General features: G+C 41.9%; 1 protein-coding gene across 1 annotated transcript in view; it reads right to left on the reverse strand.

Annotated features, from left to right (window-relative positions):
• plce1 (phospholipase C epsilon 1) overlaps positions 1–17,567 on the reverse strand; it is a 141,613-nt gene that overhangs the window by 68,802 nt on the left and 55,244 nt on the right. The window contains 4 exon segments of the mRNA XM_022230979.2: positions 4,676–5,251; positions 5,253–5,537; positions 13,666–14,190; positions 15,117–15,350. Coding sequence (XP_022086671.2) covers positions 4,676–5,251; positions 5,253–5,537; positions 13,666–14,190; positions 15,117–15,350 — 1,620 coding nt within the window.

Below are 17,567 nucleotides of genomic sequence, written 5' to 3' on the forward strand. Positions count from 1 at the left end.
TAAGAAATATTTGTGGTTAAAGCTTTTTGTGTATATAGTTTTCCTCACATAGGCCTACTGTACTTGGTGTTTGTATCGGAGCTTACAGGAATTCAACAAAATACATACATGTACTAGTACCGAACATAACATGTACTTTAAACAAAAAATCATTTTAAGTTTTCAAAACACATGGAAATACAGAGATTATCATATTGATGAGTACATGTAGGTATAATGACATATTGATAGGCAGTACAGTGAACTGTTTCAGGGTGGCATTGCAGGAGACAAATAGATTTGACTCTGTTCCCATTTCTTCAAGGAAAAATTGATGAACTTACTGGTACAGTGAATCAATAAATGTACAGTACCAGTACATGGACGAGAATGTAGCTTTGAAAAATGCTAAAAGCCTTTTTTCTTTGTGGGGGCAAATTGACACCGATCTCATCACCGTTGAGTGGCGCCTTTTGTATTGTATACATGTACATACATGGACATGTAGACCTTTGAAGGGTAGTTTCAACATTACAGTCAAAACCAAGGGGAAACAACACAAGTGGTACAATGTAAATCACTCCAAAGCAAGTACGGAACACACTCGGCACTATCTCCAACATCTGCAAGCCATTTTCTTTTGAATAATGAGACAAAACGTGACACAAGCCCCTTCTTATGATTTATGGTCAATAGAGGGAGTCCCATACCCTCTCACCAAAACTTCCATATCATATACATACTATCCAAATTAACTGGGCCCCATCACTATTCTGGACACTTGAGATGCACAAGACCTGATCCCACGATGAGAAAAAAAAAAGACAAGAAAAAAAAAAAAAAGAGAGAGAGCAGAAGATGGACTACTGGTAACAGTACAAGAAAGGACACTACCGAGGCTTTAACTTCATACATACATATCTGGTACCAGACAAGTACCGGTACATGTACACTGTAATCATCATAGTAAAAATTGATGCATGCCAGAGAATGAATTTTAGAAACACTGCTGTATATCAAACTAGGATTAGACAGAACCAATCCAATACCCCACGATACTGGCACATCAACTGTACATTTTTGTCCCCACAACTCAGTCTCAATTCCCTAATGAAAGACGCTGTCCCCTGAATGTGGGGCCAGCAATGCTGTAACAGGAAGGGGACCACATGCCCCCAGCAGTTGCCCACCCCCATTTGAAATCTGTGAATAACACATGTACATGTATCTCTGTTTTTTGTTATTTACAGACTATTTTTTTTATTTAAAAACATATCTATAAAGGGTAAAATTGTTCAGCAATAGCTGTTTTTCAAATTGGTCGTTCTCAAAAAAATATACAAATCCACCGGTAATAATATGGTTAACACAAGAAAGACATATAATATAAAAAATGAATATTGACTACAAAAAGGTACATCCTGTATACTGTGTCCTTGTAAGAGATGCAGCTGTTGAAATGCAGCTGCAGCTTATTTTCTTGTGGCCCCCCTTGTAAAAATGTGCACACCCCTGTGTCCCCTCCTCACAAATTTAGCCCTAGTCACACCCCTAGGGGACAGCCAGCTGGGCACATGCATCCCATCAGTAAAAGAACAATGTACATGTACAGTGTTTATTTGATGTAAACTATGAGTACACACATGCTGCCTGTTACCGGTGTACATGTACACCGGTAGTACTGGTACTAGTACACAGTTAACAAGATACATGTACAGCACATTCCTTATGCCATACACAACTACCAGTAATGGTATTCGCACAAGTGCCTAAACTTGTTTTCCACAATTTAAGCTTTTGTTTCATCGGGAGGTGTGCAGAATTTCCACAACTTGCCCCTGGCAAGTACACATGTACATGTAGATAGAAATGATTGGGATCGTATCACTTGGAGAGTATACATGTACAACTACAAGTGACTTCTCTACATGTAAGTTCAAGGTTTTTTGAGAATCCACTACCGGTGCCTAATCCAATCAGAATGTATTTCCGGTCAATCTCCTCATCTATTTAGACTTTCTTGTCAGTCTTTTGTGGCGGTGGACATTTCCAAGAACCTAAAGAGAGGCCTTTCCCTCTCAAGGCCTCTCACGATTTATCTCTCTCAAAATCTCCCCCAGTGGTGGAATTCACCTGAGATGAACTCCTGTCTCCCTTGGAGGCACTGCTGTTTTTCTCAAGAGTCATGCTACATGTGCCACTCAAAATTCTTCACCAGGTGAAGTGGATGGCCCTGCACTGTATCAAGGAACGCGATCCCCCCCAACATTCTCGAAGTCAGATGCACACCCCTGCTGCGAGGAGACTGCCCAAGTGAAATCCAAGCGACGTACATGAGAAATAGCAATATCATTCACCCTGTAAAATCTGGCCGGGATGTTTTTAAGCTTATAAAAAAAATTGTGATGTGCATTCCGTGTGCGTACCACTTCTACATTTTATGACAATCCATCAAATAAAGTGCACCAAGTTCATTTTTAAATTACTTTTCCAGCATGTCCAATTAATGAAAACATGGGCATACATGTACAATGTACATGTATATGTGATGTACCGGTACATGTACACGCACAAATGTATGGCATGGTACTGTGCATGTACCGCTATATAGGGCCTACCCATAAATTTTCGTGTACAAGAATTCTGATGACTGGATCGGAGGAAAAAAATAGTGTCAAGGTGATCTTTTCTGGCACATGTTCATGGTTGGTAACCACATGCAGGTTTACGAGCAGGATTTATTTAGTGTGCAGTTTATTAGAGGTGCACTTGTCTAGAACTTACAGTAGTATGAGCATCCAGTCAGGTACATGAACATGTACTGTACTCGTAACATAGGCCCTACCCCCAGAGCTGTAATCTTCATTTCAAATCCAAAAACCAAAGGCAAAGCATTTTTACAACATGATCCCCTCAAAAGTCCCCCTTTCCCGCCACAAGAAAATAAACTCAAACCAGCTGTCTACAAAGTTCTATTTGGATGCAGGAATTTCCTTTAAGGAAATGTGTATATTTTGCAAAATATCCCTTTATGGGAGGTTGTTAGAATTTCCAAAGTTTTAAGGGAACAACCAAAAAGAAATACATGTAGATCTATGGTAGGATACTGCACTCAACATACATGTACATGTACTTCTACACTGGTACATTATGTACTGACCGTACATTCATGTATACACAGTACATTATACTGATTGGAATTTTGAATGAAACAAATTAGCCTTTTTCTCTCTTGGCCATTTTTTTGGGGGGTGGAGGGGATACAGGGGTTTGAGGGAGAAACTATTGTCCCCTTCTCATACAAGTTACCAGTATACCACTGACCCCCCATCCTGAGATCAGACTGTCTAGAGAGTGGGAAGCGTCCATAATGGCATAAAGAAAAACCACTATTTTCTCTGTCCATACCTCCTGGTACATGTATTATTTAGTAAATTTGGCCTTCATCCCCCCCTTCCAAATCAAATCATTGGGGTGTTTGTGGTTTTGTGGCTTTTGGGGGATAAAGAAACACAATCTGGAGTTTCAGGACAACTTGTCACCCTTCTGCTCGTCTTGTCTAGACACAAGGTGTCCCTCCAAACAGCCTGAGTCATAGTATGTACCAGTACAAGCACATCACTCCCACTCGAATCCCACTGGAAAAAAACACACATGGCATTATCACACAAACTCTTGGAGTTTTTGACAACTTTGGTAATGACGTACTGTACATGTTACAATGATGCATGTCAGCACGTATTAGTACTACACATACACATGGATACATGTACGATGTACATGTAGTGTACCAGGAACATGTACATGTACAGTACAAGTACAACTCCACGTGTACCGATACAGTACATGTACTGTACATGTGTACGTACATGTATACCGGTATACCCACACACAGTAAGAGTAAGTAACAAAAAAAGCTGGCAAGGATCTTTTATGACCTACTACTGGTAGTACTGTACATGCACATGTACATGTACTGTGTCCCATTGTGATTTACAATGTTTGCCTTTTCAGAGAACCTTTTGGGCATACCAGTGCCAAGAACTGTTTGAGTGAATGATACCACATACCACACACTCAAACAAGTGCACAATAGCAGGAAGTTCAGACGGCTTTAGTCATTCTACGTGTAATCCTTGGCAGCGATTTATAAAGTTTCCAATTCACGGAGGAAAGCTGAAATAAAAAACATGTTTAGTGAACAAAAATGAAAACAGTTTGGCGGCTATTCTGACCAGCGAGGAATGTTCCCGGTTTCCCAAGGGGATTGTGTACATCAAGAGGAACTGACAAAAATCAAAGCCCGGTAGAAGTGGGAAATCAAATCAACACTACAGGTACACAAAGAGACAGCATGATAAACTTCTTAACCAAATGCCCTCAAGACATGATTGGTGGAACATGTACATATGTATTTGCCGCAAAAGAGAAAAAAAAATCCAGCAAGACACAGCATCCCTGCATTTCTTTACTTCTAACCCAAGAACAGTGGTGCCTGACATCTTCGCAGTGTGATGGATGTCATGAAAAGAGGAAACGATGATGAAACAAAAGATGAAACATCTGTGTCAGAAAAACCTGTCAAAGCTAACAATACATGTAATTCATCATGTGCAGAAAAATGTACACGTACACAGAAGGTCAACGACATTACACCATTATAACATCATTCATAAACAAGCATGCATATACTGACCTTCTTTTTCAGTCGGCTCCCAGCCATTTCCTTCACGTGAAACATCCTACTCCCGTATAGAGGTAACTGCTTACAGAACTCCACGTACATCTGCTTCGCCCTTGAACTCCGCTCGGCGGGGTCGCGCACATCTGCCAGCGCACCCGAGTAGCACTGGAAGCACCTCTTAGCCGACTTCTGCACGGCGCGGGCATTGCTGTAACCGCGGGGCAGGCATCGCTTGACTTTGTCCAGGCAGACTTTATCAGCCGCTGCGTGGGCAGCAATGGCAGAGGCTGCGGCAGCGTCCTCCAGTGGAATGTTGCCCGAGTGCGTGACAATCACACCAGGGTTTTCTCCGGCTTGCGGTGCCGTCCTGCCCGTCCACGGTAATGGGCTGTCACTGTCCCCGTCAGCGATGGTGTTATCAGGGCTGGATTTACAGGGTCCAGAGGTCCTGGAGATGGTGTGTCTGTCACTCAAGCCTGGGCTCTGATGATGAAGCTGAGGATGATGATGAATACAGTGATGGAGAAGGTCGATGCCACCGTCTGGCTCAGGGCTCTGATGGCCCAGCTCGTCCTCCAGGATGAAGTCGGTCAACGATGGGAGTCTCGAGGCCCACAGAACGGAGGTCCAATGTGACTGTGGGCAGGCCCATGACTGGCCGGGTCGTGGGGGCTGGCGGCTGGTGGTGATGAGGATTGTGGTAGTTTTGTTGATGCTGGTGGTGGTGATGTTGTTGTTGGCTGTGGTGGTGGTGGTGGGGGGCTGTCGTGGGTGTGTGGTGAGCCGGTGACTCAGCCAACAGCTGGAGAGCGGCCAGTTTCACTGCGTCCTCTTGACTGCATGGCAGATGCTCATCAATGATGTCACGGTTCAGCTGCATTAGGAAAAAAAATCAAAACAAACCACAAATATAAACCCCACTGGATAAAGTTTAGGAAACAATTTGACAACAGCAATACATTATCAAAAACAATCTGGAAAAGGTCAACACAAACTTCTTCATTTTCCTCAAGTCCTTGTCCTGGGTGTACTTCAGTTCTCTTAGCACAGGGGCTTATGGTCAAACACTGTTCCATTATTCAAAATGCCAACTAATGTAATGGACACACTATGACAAAACTGTACCCCTAAGTCAACACAATAATTCAAAATGCCCACTGTACATGTTTCAGTAGTGAGTCAATGATGTGTGGTAGATTCCTCTTTCCTCTTTCAGAGCAGCCAGCCTGCTTTGTAAACATGGTAAACAGCAAAGTCCATGAATTAGAAGCGAAACAAGGAAGCGTGAACAGTCAACTCAGGGAAGGGAGGGAAAAAAAGGATCATACAACAAAGAGAGTTGGCAGGCAGTGTGAGCAACAGCACAACTGTACAGGATTCAGTCCGACCGTTAGACTGATTGGCTGAAGTCGGCCCCCCTTCCCAAGGTGTGCTTGTGTGCATCAAGTATGAAACCCTACACCTCCGAGGCTAATGAGGAGAATTACAGGGGGGGGTTTCCTGATGCCGAGGATAAACATCTGACCTTTCCTGCCGCTGCCGCCCGATGATGAGGCTTTAAGCCAGGAAACACGAAGTCACTATTTCAAAACACCATTAAGAAATTTTTTCGGCCGGCAGAGCTCTTGGAAACCTGAGAAGAAATGGGCCAAGTCCTATTCCTTGAACTCTGTTATAGTTCAGTAATAATGCAGTGCATTTCCTGGAGAGGGTTAGGGAGGGGGCAGTGTCTTTCCCATGTTTGTTATTCAATTACTCACTAACAAAATATGAATATAGGCTATTTACTACTTGTAACTGCATGAAATTAAGTTTAAATGTTCAAATCATGAATTCACTACAATACATGTACATGTAGTTTCAAGCTTGCAGCTTACGCAGTTTTCACAAACTTATACCAGATACGCAATGTATCCAACATTCAGGAAAAGAAATCCAAAACAAACACAATTTCATACATGTACATGTACTTTTTTGTATACATGTAACCTATACATTGGTGAATCGTTCGTAATAAGGTATAAGGTGAAAAGCCCATTCAAGGAAGAGCAGAGTACCGGGTACAAACATGTTCCTGAAATACATGTACATGTGCATACATGTACATTGTACTGGCACATTTACCAGTATTTGTACACATGTACATGTACATGTACTTGAGGCATGATGATATTTGAACCTCATAAAAATGTTTTTTTTTTCTTAGGACAAAGTGCTGTATTGTTCACCTGCCCCTTCCATCCAAGCACACACTACAGTACCAGTAGTTAAGAAAGGTCACATTGTCCACAGGTCTGTATGCATGTACATGTACTGTACAAATGTTCATACAATGTACATGTACATGTACTGGGTACAACTGTAGTCACATTGAAGTTCAAATGCAGCTTACAGTACCATACATTCTCACAGTGTAATGGCAACAACAAATTACAAGTATTCATAACACATGAAAACTCACACTTACAAATAAAACAAACTACAGAAGCTGAAGTGCCCCTGAAAGAATACTGTTTTAGGAAAGTCAGGATGGGAAGTACCTGTAGATGTACATGTATACTGATAAAAACAAGACCAGAAATAAAAATCCTTGTGCACGTATGTGCAGGTATGTAGCACTCTTTTTGGAAAAGCAAAGGCAGATTGAGAAAAACGTTTGACTATAAATCAATTGTTTGAAACCGCAATTCAAAGAAATCACACAATCTTATAAACTTGAACAATTCATGAATGAAATCAGTAGGATTTTCAAATCAAGCTACTGATGTACATGTACATGTATGTACAATGTATGTGTGAAAAACATCAGTGTAGAAGACCTTTTCGTAAGGAGATATTTTTGTTCTGTGTTTCTTTGTTTTTCAAAGAGGTGTCAAATATAAATGACCCATGGCTAGGTTCAACGTTGGCAGAAAACAGATACTATACATGTAGATACATTTTTATCTGAACTGAAATGTACCACAGTTTTTGTAGTGCAATTCAGTTTTTCTTAATCTAGTGCCCAAAACAGAAAGTGGACGAAAAAATTGAGCAATGAAATGAGTTCTTAAAAGTGACTACCAGGAGCAGTATACTGGTACATGTATCGTATGTAAAGTGTACACTGGTCAATTCTATGGTACACTGTACCGGTAAATGCACTATTGGCTGAGCGGGTTAGCGTAGCGGTTCTTTCCTCGCTTTGCACCAATGAGGCCCAGGTTCGAGTCCCGGCTTGGCCCAAGCTTTAAGTGCATTTGGTTTCCAGTCTATATTTGCTCTTGCAGGTTTTCTCTGGGTACTCCGGTTTCCTCCTGCCTCTAAAACTGGACCTTCTTCTTAACTCCGTAACGTGATGCTGATTAATAAAGTGTATGAATAAACGTACAGTTATTGGCGCAAACAGCCTGAGTTGCTGAAAGCGGCATTAAAACAAAATAACAACAAATGAACTATTTGTGAATTCACAATGATTTCGTGACTTCAAATTCTGTAGCAAAAATCCTGGCAAAGAGGCTAATAAGTTATTTTATGGTTAGCATCCTAAACACATTATGCATAGTGAAACCTGAAATAAATTTGTACCTGTTGTTTATAGTTTTGCCAAGAATGAACTGTGCAAAACAGAATGTCACTAGCTTTGTGAACTTGCATAAAAAATATACCATCACAGGGTATGAACAGAGATCACTACATTATTGCACTTGCGTGCCACTGCTCACGTGCACTCCAGCTGCAATGCAGTGTCTTCCACAAGATCACAAGAGGTTTGTGTACACTCCTCCAAACAAACTGGTACATATACCGTACCGTACATGTCCTTTTCCTGAGTAGGTAAATGTACATGCACAGTACAAGCATACAAAACATGTACAGGTACACTGAAGTCTTTCACTTGCACTCTCAACCTGTACGTACATGTAAGTTATGAAGCGCTTGGAGCAGAGTCCAGTCCATTAGAATTTACTTGCAATCACTGTGAAAATGGACCACAAATTTCATGGACATTGGGAGAAAATAAGAAACATTGAAATGAAACCAATAGCTTTTCCCACACAGAAAAAAACCCCTGTAAACATGTTCAGTGAGGCCAGTCTTTTAACCACGAGTGAGCATTCCTCAAGTGAGATACACCATTCAACTTTCAACGGGGAAAAAAACCCAACTGCGGGATGAGTTAAACAGACTGTGTGTATTCGGCAGGAGCGGATCGCGAGCCCCCCGAAGTGCTGGATGTGACACGGATTCCTCCCGAGTCAGTCCTGCACGCTGGCCTGCCCTGCAGTGCATTGTCTGAGTTGCGGCATACCGGCCAGGACAGGTTTATCCATCGCTTGCCGTGTGTGCGCCGGCTCAAGGCTATTGTCTGCACGATGCTCAGTCATCTGATTCTTGTCCCTTTTTTTTTTTTTTTAGTGCGGAGATTGTCGGGCACCCCTGATGATACAGGCCAGTGCCGTGGGGGACAGTCAGCAGTTTGCGTCGATGTCCATTCCTATTTAATTGTCGTGAATGTTGCTCATGTTTTCCTCAGATTGATGCAAACTTTTTGTTTGACACATCACGAGATGTTCAGGAAGGGTGTTCTAGGAAAGTGCTCACAAAATTAAATAAAGAGTTCTCAGTTATTAAAAATTGGCTGGTTGCCCCTGACCAACTACCAACTGAAAACGTCAACTTAGATTGCCTGTATCGACAACTGTAGGACATCTTCAAGCTGGCTCCTTCGTCGCATTGTGGGAAATTAAAAATGTGACACTTCACATTTTCTAATGCATGTTTGTTTCTATAGCATTAAAGCAAAACTCAAAAGAAACAAACTGTACGACAACTTTCAGTTTGAAAGGCTCTCCCAGAGAAATTTGTACCGCCAAGTTGATTTTGATGTCTATTAATTGTTTACATGCATTAAAATTTACAATCCCGGGGTGTGAAGTTCCCCTTGCTACTGTACGTTCGATGCACAGCACACTAAAAAAACAAATTTGGGGTGTCAATTTTGGGACCCTTGTTTTTGGGAGCCAAATGAAAACAACATCGAGACTATTTTGTTTTTAACACAGAGAAGGGCCGTATTTTGTGCTAAAAAGTTCTTTGCAAAAGAAAACCTTGTTTTAAACTGATAATTGTCAACCTAGTCATGCCACATCAGACACGTACCAGTATGGTACCAGTGCTGCTGACGCCAAGAAATATACGTCCAATACTCAAAACAATATGACATTTCTGCAAGCCACTAAAAGAATCACATTTTTCCATGAAGCACATCGAATGGTATTGTCCCACGAGACTTAAACAAAACACACACACAAATATTTAAAAAGGATGTACTGGTACAGTAGCTGGAAGAGTCAGTGTGTCTGAGTACCGGCTTGTCCAACACCATGGTCCTCGTATTTTGAGTCAATCTTGGCCATTTTCCAATACTCGACTTGGGCTCCATCTTAGGCTTCAACTGTTTTTCACTTCCTGACTTTGAGGTTATAAGCGCAATAGAACCGGTCTGATAGTGCCACAAAACATCAAGTAAGATGCACAAGAGCCAAACATTACAGTACTTCAATTTACATGTAAGTTAAATGCTTCAGGCCCACAATTGGGGATTGGTTTCCTACACGAAGCCTGAGATGGAGACGAAGTTGAGTATTGGAAAACGGCCCTGGTTCATGAAGAATTTTCTTTCCCTATCATACAGCAAATGCCTTTTATCACAACTAAAATTCACTGACATGTACAGGTGTATACATGTACCATACATACACATACACCCATGAAAACTTGCTAATTTTGCAAAACCTACATGTACATGTGCACCTGACACCATGGAACTGCCCCATTACTCCATCCTCCGGTGGTGTACTGTAAATTTGTTCAGTGGAACTGGGGGGATGGGGATGACTTAAAATTCACATGTACTGCGCATGTACTGGAAGAAACCAATATTTGGAAAGGCACTAATTGGACACTGTTTGACACTAGGGGTCGCTGATCATGACACAGATCGATCAACGCACATTGGGTACCTCACACCCTATAACCTCACATGTACATACCACGTACCGGTACATCAAAACTGCATATAAACTTTCATAAGTTTTCTCCATCTTTGATACTCGTTAAATGCATTCTGGTTGTTAGGAAGTTTCGAAAAATACCTAAATATCCACTTTTTCCCCCTCATCACGAAAAACTGAGGGGGATGATCCAATAGCCCATCTCCCCTCCAGAAAGTGGAAAGAATATAACCCTCATCCCCCTCCAATTTACGCCCCTGCCATCATCCCCCCAGGGTGTGTGAAAAATTTGAATGAAATCTGGAGAATACTGAGGACAGTCATAGGGGTAAATGTTGTACATGTCTTTTACCGTATGTGAAAGCTAAGTGAGGGATTGCTCCATATATTACATGTAATGTGGATAGTGGTTTCTGGGAGGGGGGGGGTTCAAAAGAATTCTACATACCAGTAGGAACAAGTCAGGGTACAGCATATCATTCAAAATGGAGTTTACAAGCTTATTGGATTTTCTTGTTGCCACGGGTAACCAGACTATTTCTCACACACAAATGCACACACTGGTACATGTACTGGTACCTCACTGCAAAATCATTAAGCACTGCAAATAAGGCCAAACAAAAATTAGTTGTGTTTCCTATTACACTGAAAAATAAATTAGGGTGGTTGGTTGGGTAAAGATTTTTTTACTCTAAATTTTTATAGCCCAAACAATTTGGGTCGGATGATGGTCTGTATTATTTTGTGGGGGGGTGTATATTTGTAACAGGTACTAAGTCAGTGTCAGATTAACACATGTACTGTACATATTATATATCAGCACTGTGATTGAGTAGTAAAGAAGCTGGTTGTTGAAATGCAAACACACAAGAGCCGTTCATCTCATACAAAAAAAAATTTAAAACAATACAATGTATAGGACGATGTACACAAAATTAGGCTCGGGGACAAGGCATCATAAGTTTATATAATTTACTGATTTGTTGAATGAAAAGATATAGGTTCCGCGTGATTTTCTAGGTTGGGTCAGGTAGCCGGAAACACAGCTATTTTTTGTTTGGCCTAATAATACATAAGAGTAAGCACCCAGCCACAGAAAAGTGCACATGTGCTTGCAACTGTTGAAGGAAAGTTTAGAGTTGGGGGACGATTATCCTAGGAGAAAACTTCATACTCCATTTGTTCCGAGTAATTATTTCACGTGCCTCAGAATTATCCAAAACAAATATGTACATGTACATGTAGGCATTAGAGAAAAACACGTCAGGTGAGTCTTTATATCAATATTTCAAGAGCATGAATATTCTTGGTTGTACTGCTGAACGGTTTTACAGTTTACAGACAACCACTTAGATGTACTCGTACTGTCATTTTCTGTGAATTTTTTTTTTTTTTTCTATCTACTACGTACACGTACCGGTACATTGTTTAACAGTCAAAAGTGCCGCACATGTACTGCACTGAGGTACTTCAACAGTACATGTACTTTGTAACTTATTGGAGACGGTTTTTTCCTTTGTGGATGTCTCATACGAAATGAAACACTAGCACCAACAAAACAAGCAACAAAATCCAACTTGGTACTGGTATTTTGTAACCTGTCAAAAATAAAAGCAAGTTGTAACTGACTACTGAACATATGTATCACAGACAGAAATAGTAATAATAATAAAAAACACTTAAGTGCCATACACTATTCCAAGGCGCTGAAAGTTACTGTGGAATCAGTTTGATGACAAGTACTACACATGTACATCAGTCTGCTGCCCTCTAGTGAGAATTTCTTGTTGAACCACTTGCTACCGGTATGTGGCCATAGCAACTGACTTGTAACATGTACATGTACAACATGGAGATCTGTCAAACCAGCTTACCCCTGTACATGTATGTAGGCTCCTATACATGCATTTCATAGAAGAGCCCAAATTCTTCAATTGTGAACCTTCAAATAAACCTGAATTCTTGCATGAACGAAGTCTGAATGTATCTCCTATTAAACATGTTAAAGTAATAGCCTCCAACCTAAATCCAATACAAGGGTGGTTTTTCAAACCTTGGCTTCAAATCCATCTATGGTGTACGTGTACATGTACAAGTTGTAACATATCCGCTAACCCCAACAACAGATGGATATGTTACACAAGTATGCTCGATTTTATATTCCTTGCTTTGCAGACACATACATGTACATGTATAGTGGTTTAGTGTACCGAAGTGAATACATGTATACATACATGTATCATGAGCAGAATTATGCGTAAAAGGCATTAGGGTGGGAACAAGCATATGAACCAGCACAGGCGCATAATTCATTGGTTTGCACTGCACTTCCTGGTCCGAATGATGTTGTACATGTACATGTACTTTGGCTTGATCAATAAAGAAAGTCCCGTTTTGCCAGCTGAATCCAATTCTTGATAGGCCATCAACCAAAAGTTGGGAGTATTTTCATTTTAATACAGATCCAACAAATTCCATGCAAGGCCAAAGAGATGTACTGTAGACCAGATTTGGAAAAACCTCTTTAGTTCTGCCACACCATGAGAAAACTGTCCTTACAAGTCCTTTCATAAATCCTTTCAAATAAAGCGGTAAGACCAGTCACTGGTCAGAGGGCGAACAGCAGCAAAGAACAAGCATTTGTCACAGTTCCTTTGAATGGCTTGTGACTTGATTTCCAAATCCGGTTTGTGACATTGACTTGCAGGGAATTGTAGTGGATTCGAACAGGACACTGCGGTGAAGTTCCCGGTGCAAATGAATCCATAGATTATTTAAGGGCTGTGATGATTATTCAATTAACAACTGATTGACAAATATTCACATATTCTTATTATTGCACATGTATTCCCATGTTTGTCCTTGTTTTTGTGGGAATTTGGTACAGCCGAATACCTGAATAATGGACTGACTGGAAGGTTGAATGTTACAAACATATTTCATTACTCGAATTGACTCAGCCTGAGCTTAATTGTAGAGAAATGCCATCTTATATTTGGATCTTACCTTCTGATAGAGTTGGTCTAGCTCCTCCCCATACATGAGAGTGGCTTTCTTGGCGATAGCAGAGGGCAGGCCGCCCACGCTCTGAAGCCCGCTGACTGACGAGCAGCTGGAGCCCTGTGAGTTGAGCGAGGCATTCCGCTTGAACCGGCTGAGCGGGCCGCTCACACCAGTTGCCGACCGGCCACCAGGCCGGGAGAAGCTGGAGCCCACTGAGGCGGTGTCCTCGGGCTCTGGGGAGGCGCCCGCACCTGTGGTAGTGGCAGCCAACCGTAGGCTCTCGGTGGAGGAGATACTGGGGTTGTGCTGGGGAAACTCCTGGTGCTGCTGCGTCTTCATGGGTCGGGGGAGAGGATCTGAGGAGCAAGACGAGGAAAGCAACCCCTGGATCTTCTTGACAAGGGGCTGGAAATGCTTGCCGAGGGGTGGAAGGCGTCTCATCAGCAGAGAGGCCTCCCGCCGCAGGAAAGGATTGCATTGGAAGTCCTCGGGAATGGTGTCCAACCATCTTGTCAGCATCAACAGGACCTGTAATGTTGGTGGCCAAATGAAGAAATGTGAAATTTTGATCCACAAAAACCTTTTTCCTTTTATCCTGACAGTCCTTGATCCTTCAACAGATAAAAGACAGGGGACTGTTAGGATTAAGGAAACTGGACCTGTGCTCCCCTACATCTTCCAAAATCCTTAAAGGAATGAGGCTCCACCCAAGGCACAGCTACTTCACATGGACCTTATTGCCCCAATTAGATCAAGGTGCTGGCCTCTTGTAAATTTGCTAAAATTGTTAACAAAATGCATATGTGTTAGTAAATTATGACTTTAGTATTTCATGTTAATGATTGATTCTAAGAGCCCGATGCAACGGATACCAGGGAGGAACTGCAGGTGACACTGCATGGCATCTGCAAAACAACAGACGGAGGGAAGGAGACTTTTTGTCGATGTACATGTACATTGGGTGAATATCCCATTTTTCATAAACTCTAAATCTTTTCCACATGGGTAATTCCAGAAATTAACGGTCCATTTTTTGTGTGTCCCTGTCACATCTGACAAATGGATTTGCAAGCTCAAAACACATTTTCTTATTTCCAAGAGTGATGAATTAATGCAAATTACCCGCCAAACAAATACTAATAGTTTGAATTCAATTTCGGTGATATTTCCATGTCAAATAACAAAGGTCAGATGTAACAGGGACACAAAAATGGCACACTTTTGGACCGCTAATTTCTGGAATCACCCACATACCGGTACCAGTCACAAAACAGTAAAAAAGGGGGAATTCACTATGAATGCACCAAATTTATTGTGAATGACCTTGGAGGGCTTGGTATCTACCAAGCAATATCCCAGGAAGGCATTAGAGGTATTCATGCTGCATCAGGGCAAATCTAAGGAACACGAACACTGAAATGTTTGCAGTATGTGGGTTCACCAATCTCCCTTGCCTTGGTCTGCAGGATCTCATCGCCCGCTTCACCCTGCGTCCCGTTCAGCGTGCCGCGCAGCGTGGTAAGCAGCACCTGCTCCAGCAGTCGCAGCAGGACGACAGGGTGAACGGTCATGGGCAGCGTCTCCAGGAGAGTATCCTGAAAGCAGCAGAACTGGCAGCGGCCTAGCGGTTGACATCTTGGATTCTTCAGGAGGCGCTGGTGCCGAGTGCTCACTTGTGGCTCTGGATTCTGAAACAAGAATGAAGTGTAAATAAAACAAATGCCCTGCCAAGCCCATGCCTCAACTCACATCTTTGATTTTTGGAACACAAACAAGATTGCCTTATTTCAAGATGTACCTGTACGTGTACTTTGTCTCCAATGCAAAGTACATGTTGAAATGGTTTCGTGGTACCCACTGCTACATCTGACTCCTAGCCTTTTGTCAAAGCCTTCATGGCTGTGCGTGTGTAACTGCAAAGCGACGTGGACAGGAGATCAGGTGAGTGGCGCAGCCAAAAGGCCTTTTACCAACTTTATTTTGAGGTTTTTGTAGTGAATTATTCATAAGCTTTCTTATATACATTATTCCATAAATTTCATGTAAACAGTTGAAGCATAGCGTCTCCGAAATAAACGGCATCAACTCCAAAGATTATGCAATGTTCCATCTGGTTTTTCATGAGGGCAATATAAACTGTGAGATGACAACTATGATGCTTGTTGGTTCAATGGTCAAAGCAAAACCCCAGTGCTTGAAATATGGAGCTCTTACCATATCACGTGGGCAGAGACAAAAACGTCCATGCCCGCATACAGATACTTACAATAGCCTAACGCTGCACAGTTTAAACTCGGCAAGTTGAAGTTTTCCAGCAGAAAAAAAACTGTCCAAATACTGCTCAGGATACTGACCGGCACTCACATGGCCGCCGACACACTTGGACACGCTCGCTATCTTTCGTAAACTTTCAATTTGCATAATAGGTGAATGTATGCTGACCCCCTCGCTTATGATTGGTTGGGATTTTTGCTACCCCAAAGGGGTAGCAAAAATCAAAAACATTAAGAAAAAGTAAGAAATTCCTGACAAGTTGGAAAAGGCCTTGTGGCTGCGCCACTCGTGCATGTGGTCTCTGGTCCAGCCCCTTTACAACTACACATGAACACAGCTGCGAAGGCTTTGACGAAAGGCTACCGGTACATCGCCATGGGTCAGAAACTAGTGACTGCCACAAGATCAGACAGTCTGATGAAGCATCCTGGATTGGATGTAATACGGGAGTCCAGTTGATCCGATTTACATGTAACTGCTTTCCTAATTAAACTCAAGGACTATTTCCCCTCAACGCATGTACTGTGCCTGACGGTGTGACAAGATATCTTGGGCAAAAATACTACACAAGGTGTGTCTGAAGATTGTTGCAGATGACCGTTTTATGTTTGCCCATTGCTATTACCATGATTACATGTACTATAGCAGTCGATGTGTGCACTTCCTTGAGACGCTACTGAGTCATTTCCATAGAAAAATCTCCCTGGAAAAAAAGATGCAAAAATCAGAGACAAAAACCCACATTTTTCTTCAATGATTTAATTTTAAAACAATAAAAAATAATAACTATCCCTTCTTCTACCGAAAACACAACATCTATCCTACAATGACCTACATGTACAGAAGTCCCACAGCAGGACGATGGTTGTCAATTTCCATACTCCCAATATTGCTTCCAGAAATTATAAAGCTACAATTGTACCAAGAGCCTACATATAGGGACACAACTTGACAGTCTGTGCACGAATCCTATGCATGAGACCATGGAGGAAGGAGGGGATGAGACAGGCCTGAAACATTCTAGATGTAATCAATATTTTCTCTGCTAAATTTGACTTTACTTTAGCCTCGGACGTGCATTAGGTTATGACTTGTAATTTGCCAATACATGACAATTGTTGCAGTTGAAATGTCGGCTACGTTACCGGAATGCAGTGCTTGCGCGGTACACTTTCAAATGAAAATTTGCAGTCCGTAAACTGGGCAGCGCAACACTTTCGAACCCCCTTAAACCATTATCAGTAAGCGTCTTCCTTATTACAAGCTCAAGTTAGCTTCCGACGATCTAATGAAAAGAACTTACAGAAGAACTTGGGAAGTTACACTATGCCCACAAACTAGCTACATTGTAAATTCAGAGAAGGGGCCGACGAAGATCGAGGAAGTCTCGCACTTTACTTACAGCAGTCCATTGCGTACCCCAACGTGGTCGCTAACTGAAGCAACGCAGCACTCAGCTATGTAATAAATTTACTTAACGGGTTGGGGACCCGACTAAGTCTAAATTCTCTTGCCGACAGACGTAGACACTGAGTTATTACAATGATCATGGAGGTAGAATTCCATGCAATGATAGAGCAGCGAATTTCTTGTGAGCCTGCATCAAATTTTCGAAAAAAAAACACGAAATT

This window comes from Acanthaster planci, linkage group LG13 (assembly GCF_054643075.1).
Source record: "Acanthaster planci isolate LZ-2023a linkage group LG13, COTS_SCS, whole genome shotgun sequence".
Lineage (NCBI taxonomy): Eukaryota > Metazoa > Echinodermata > Asteroidea > Valvatida > Acanthasteridae > Acanthaster > Acanthaster planci.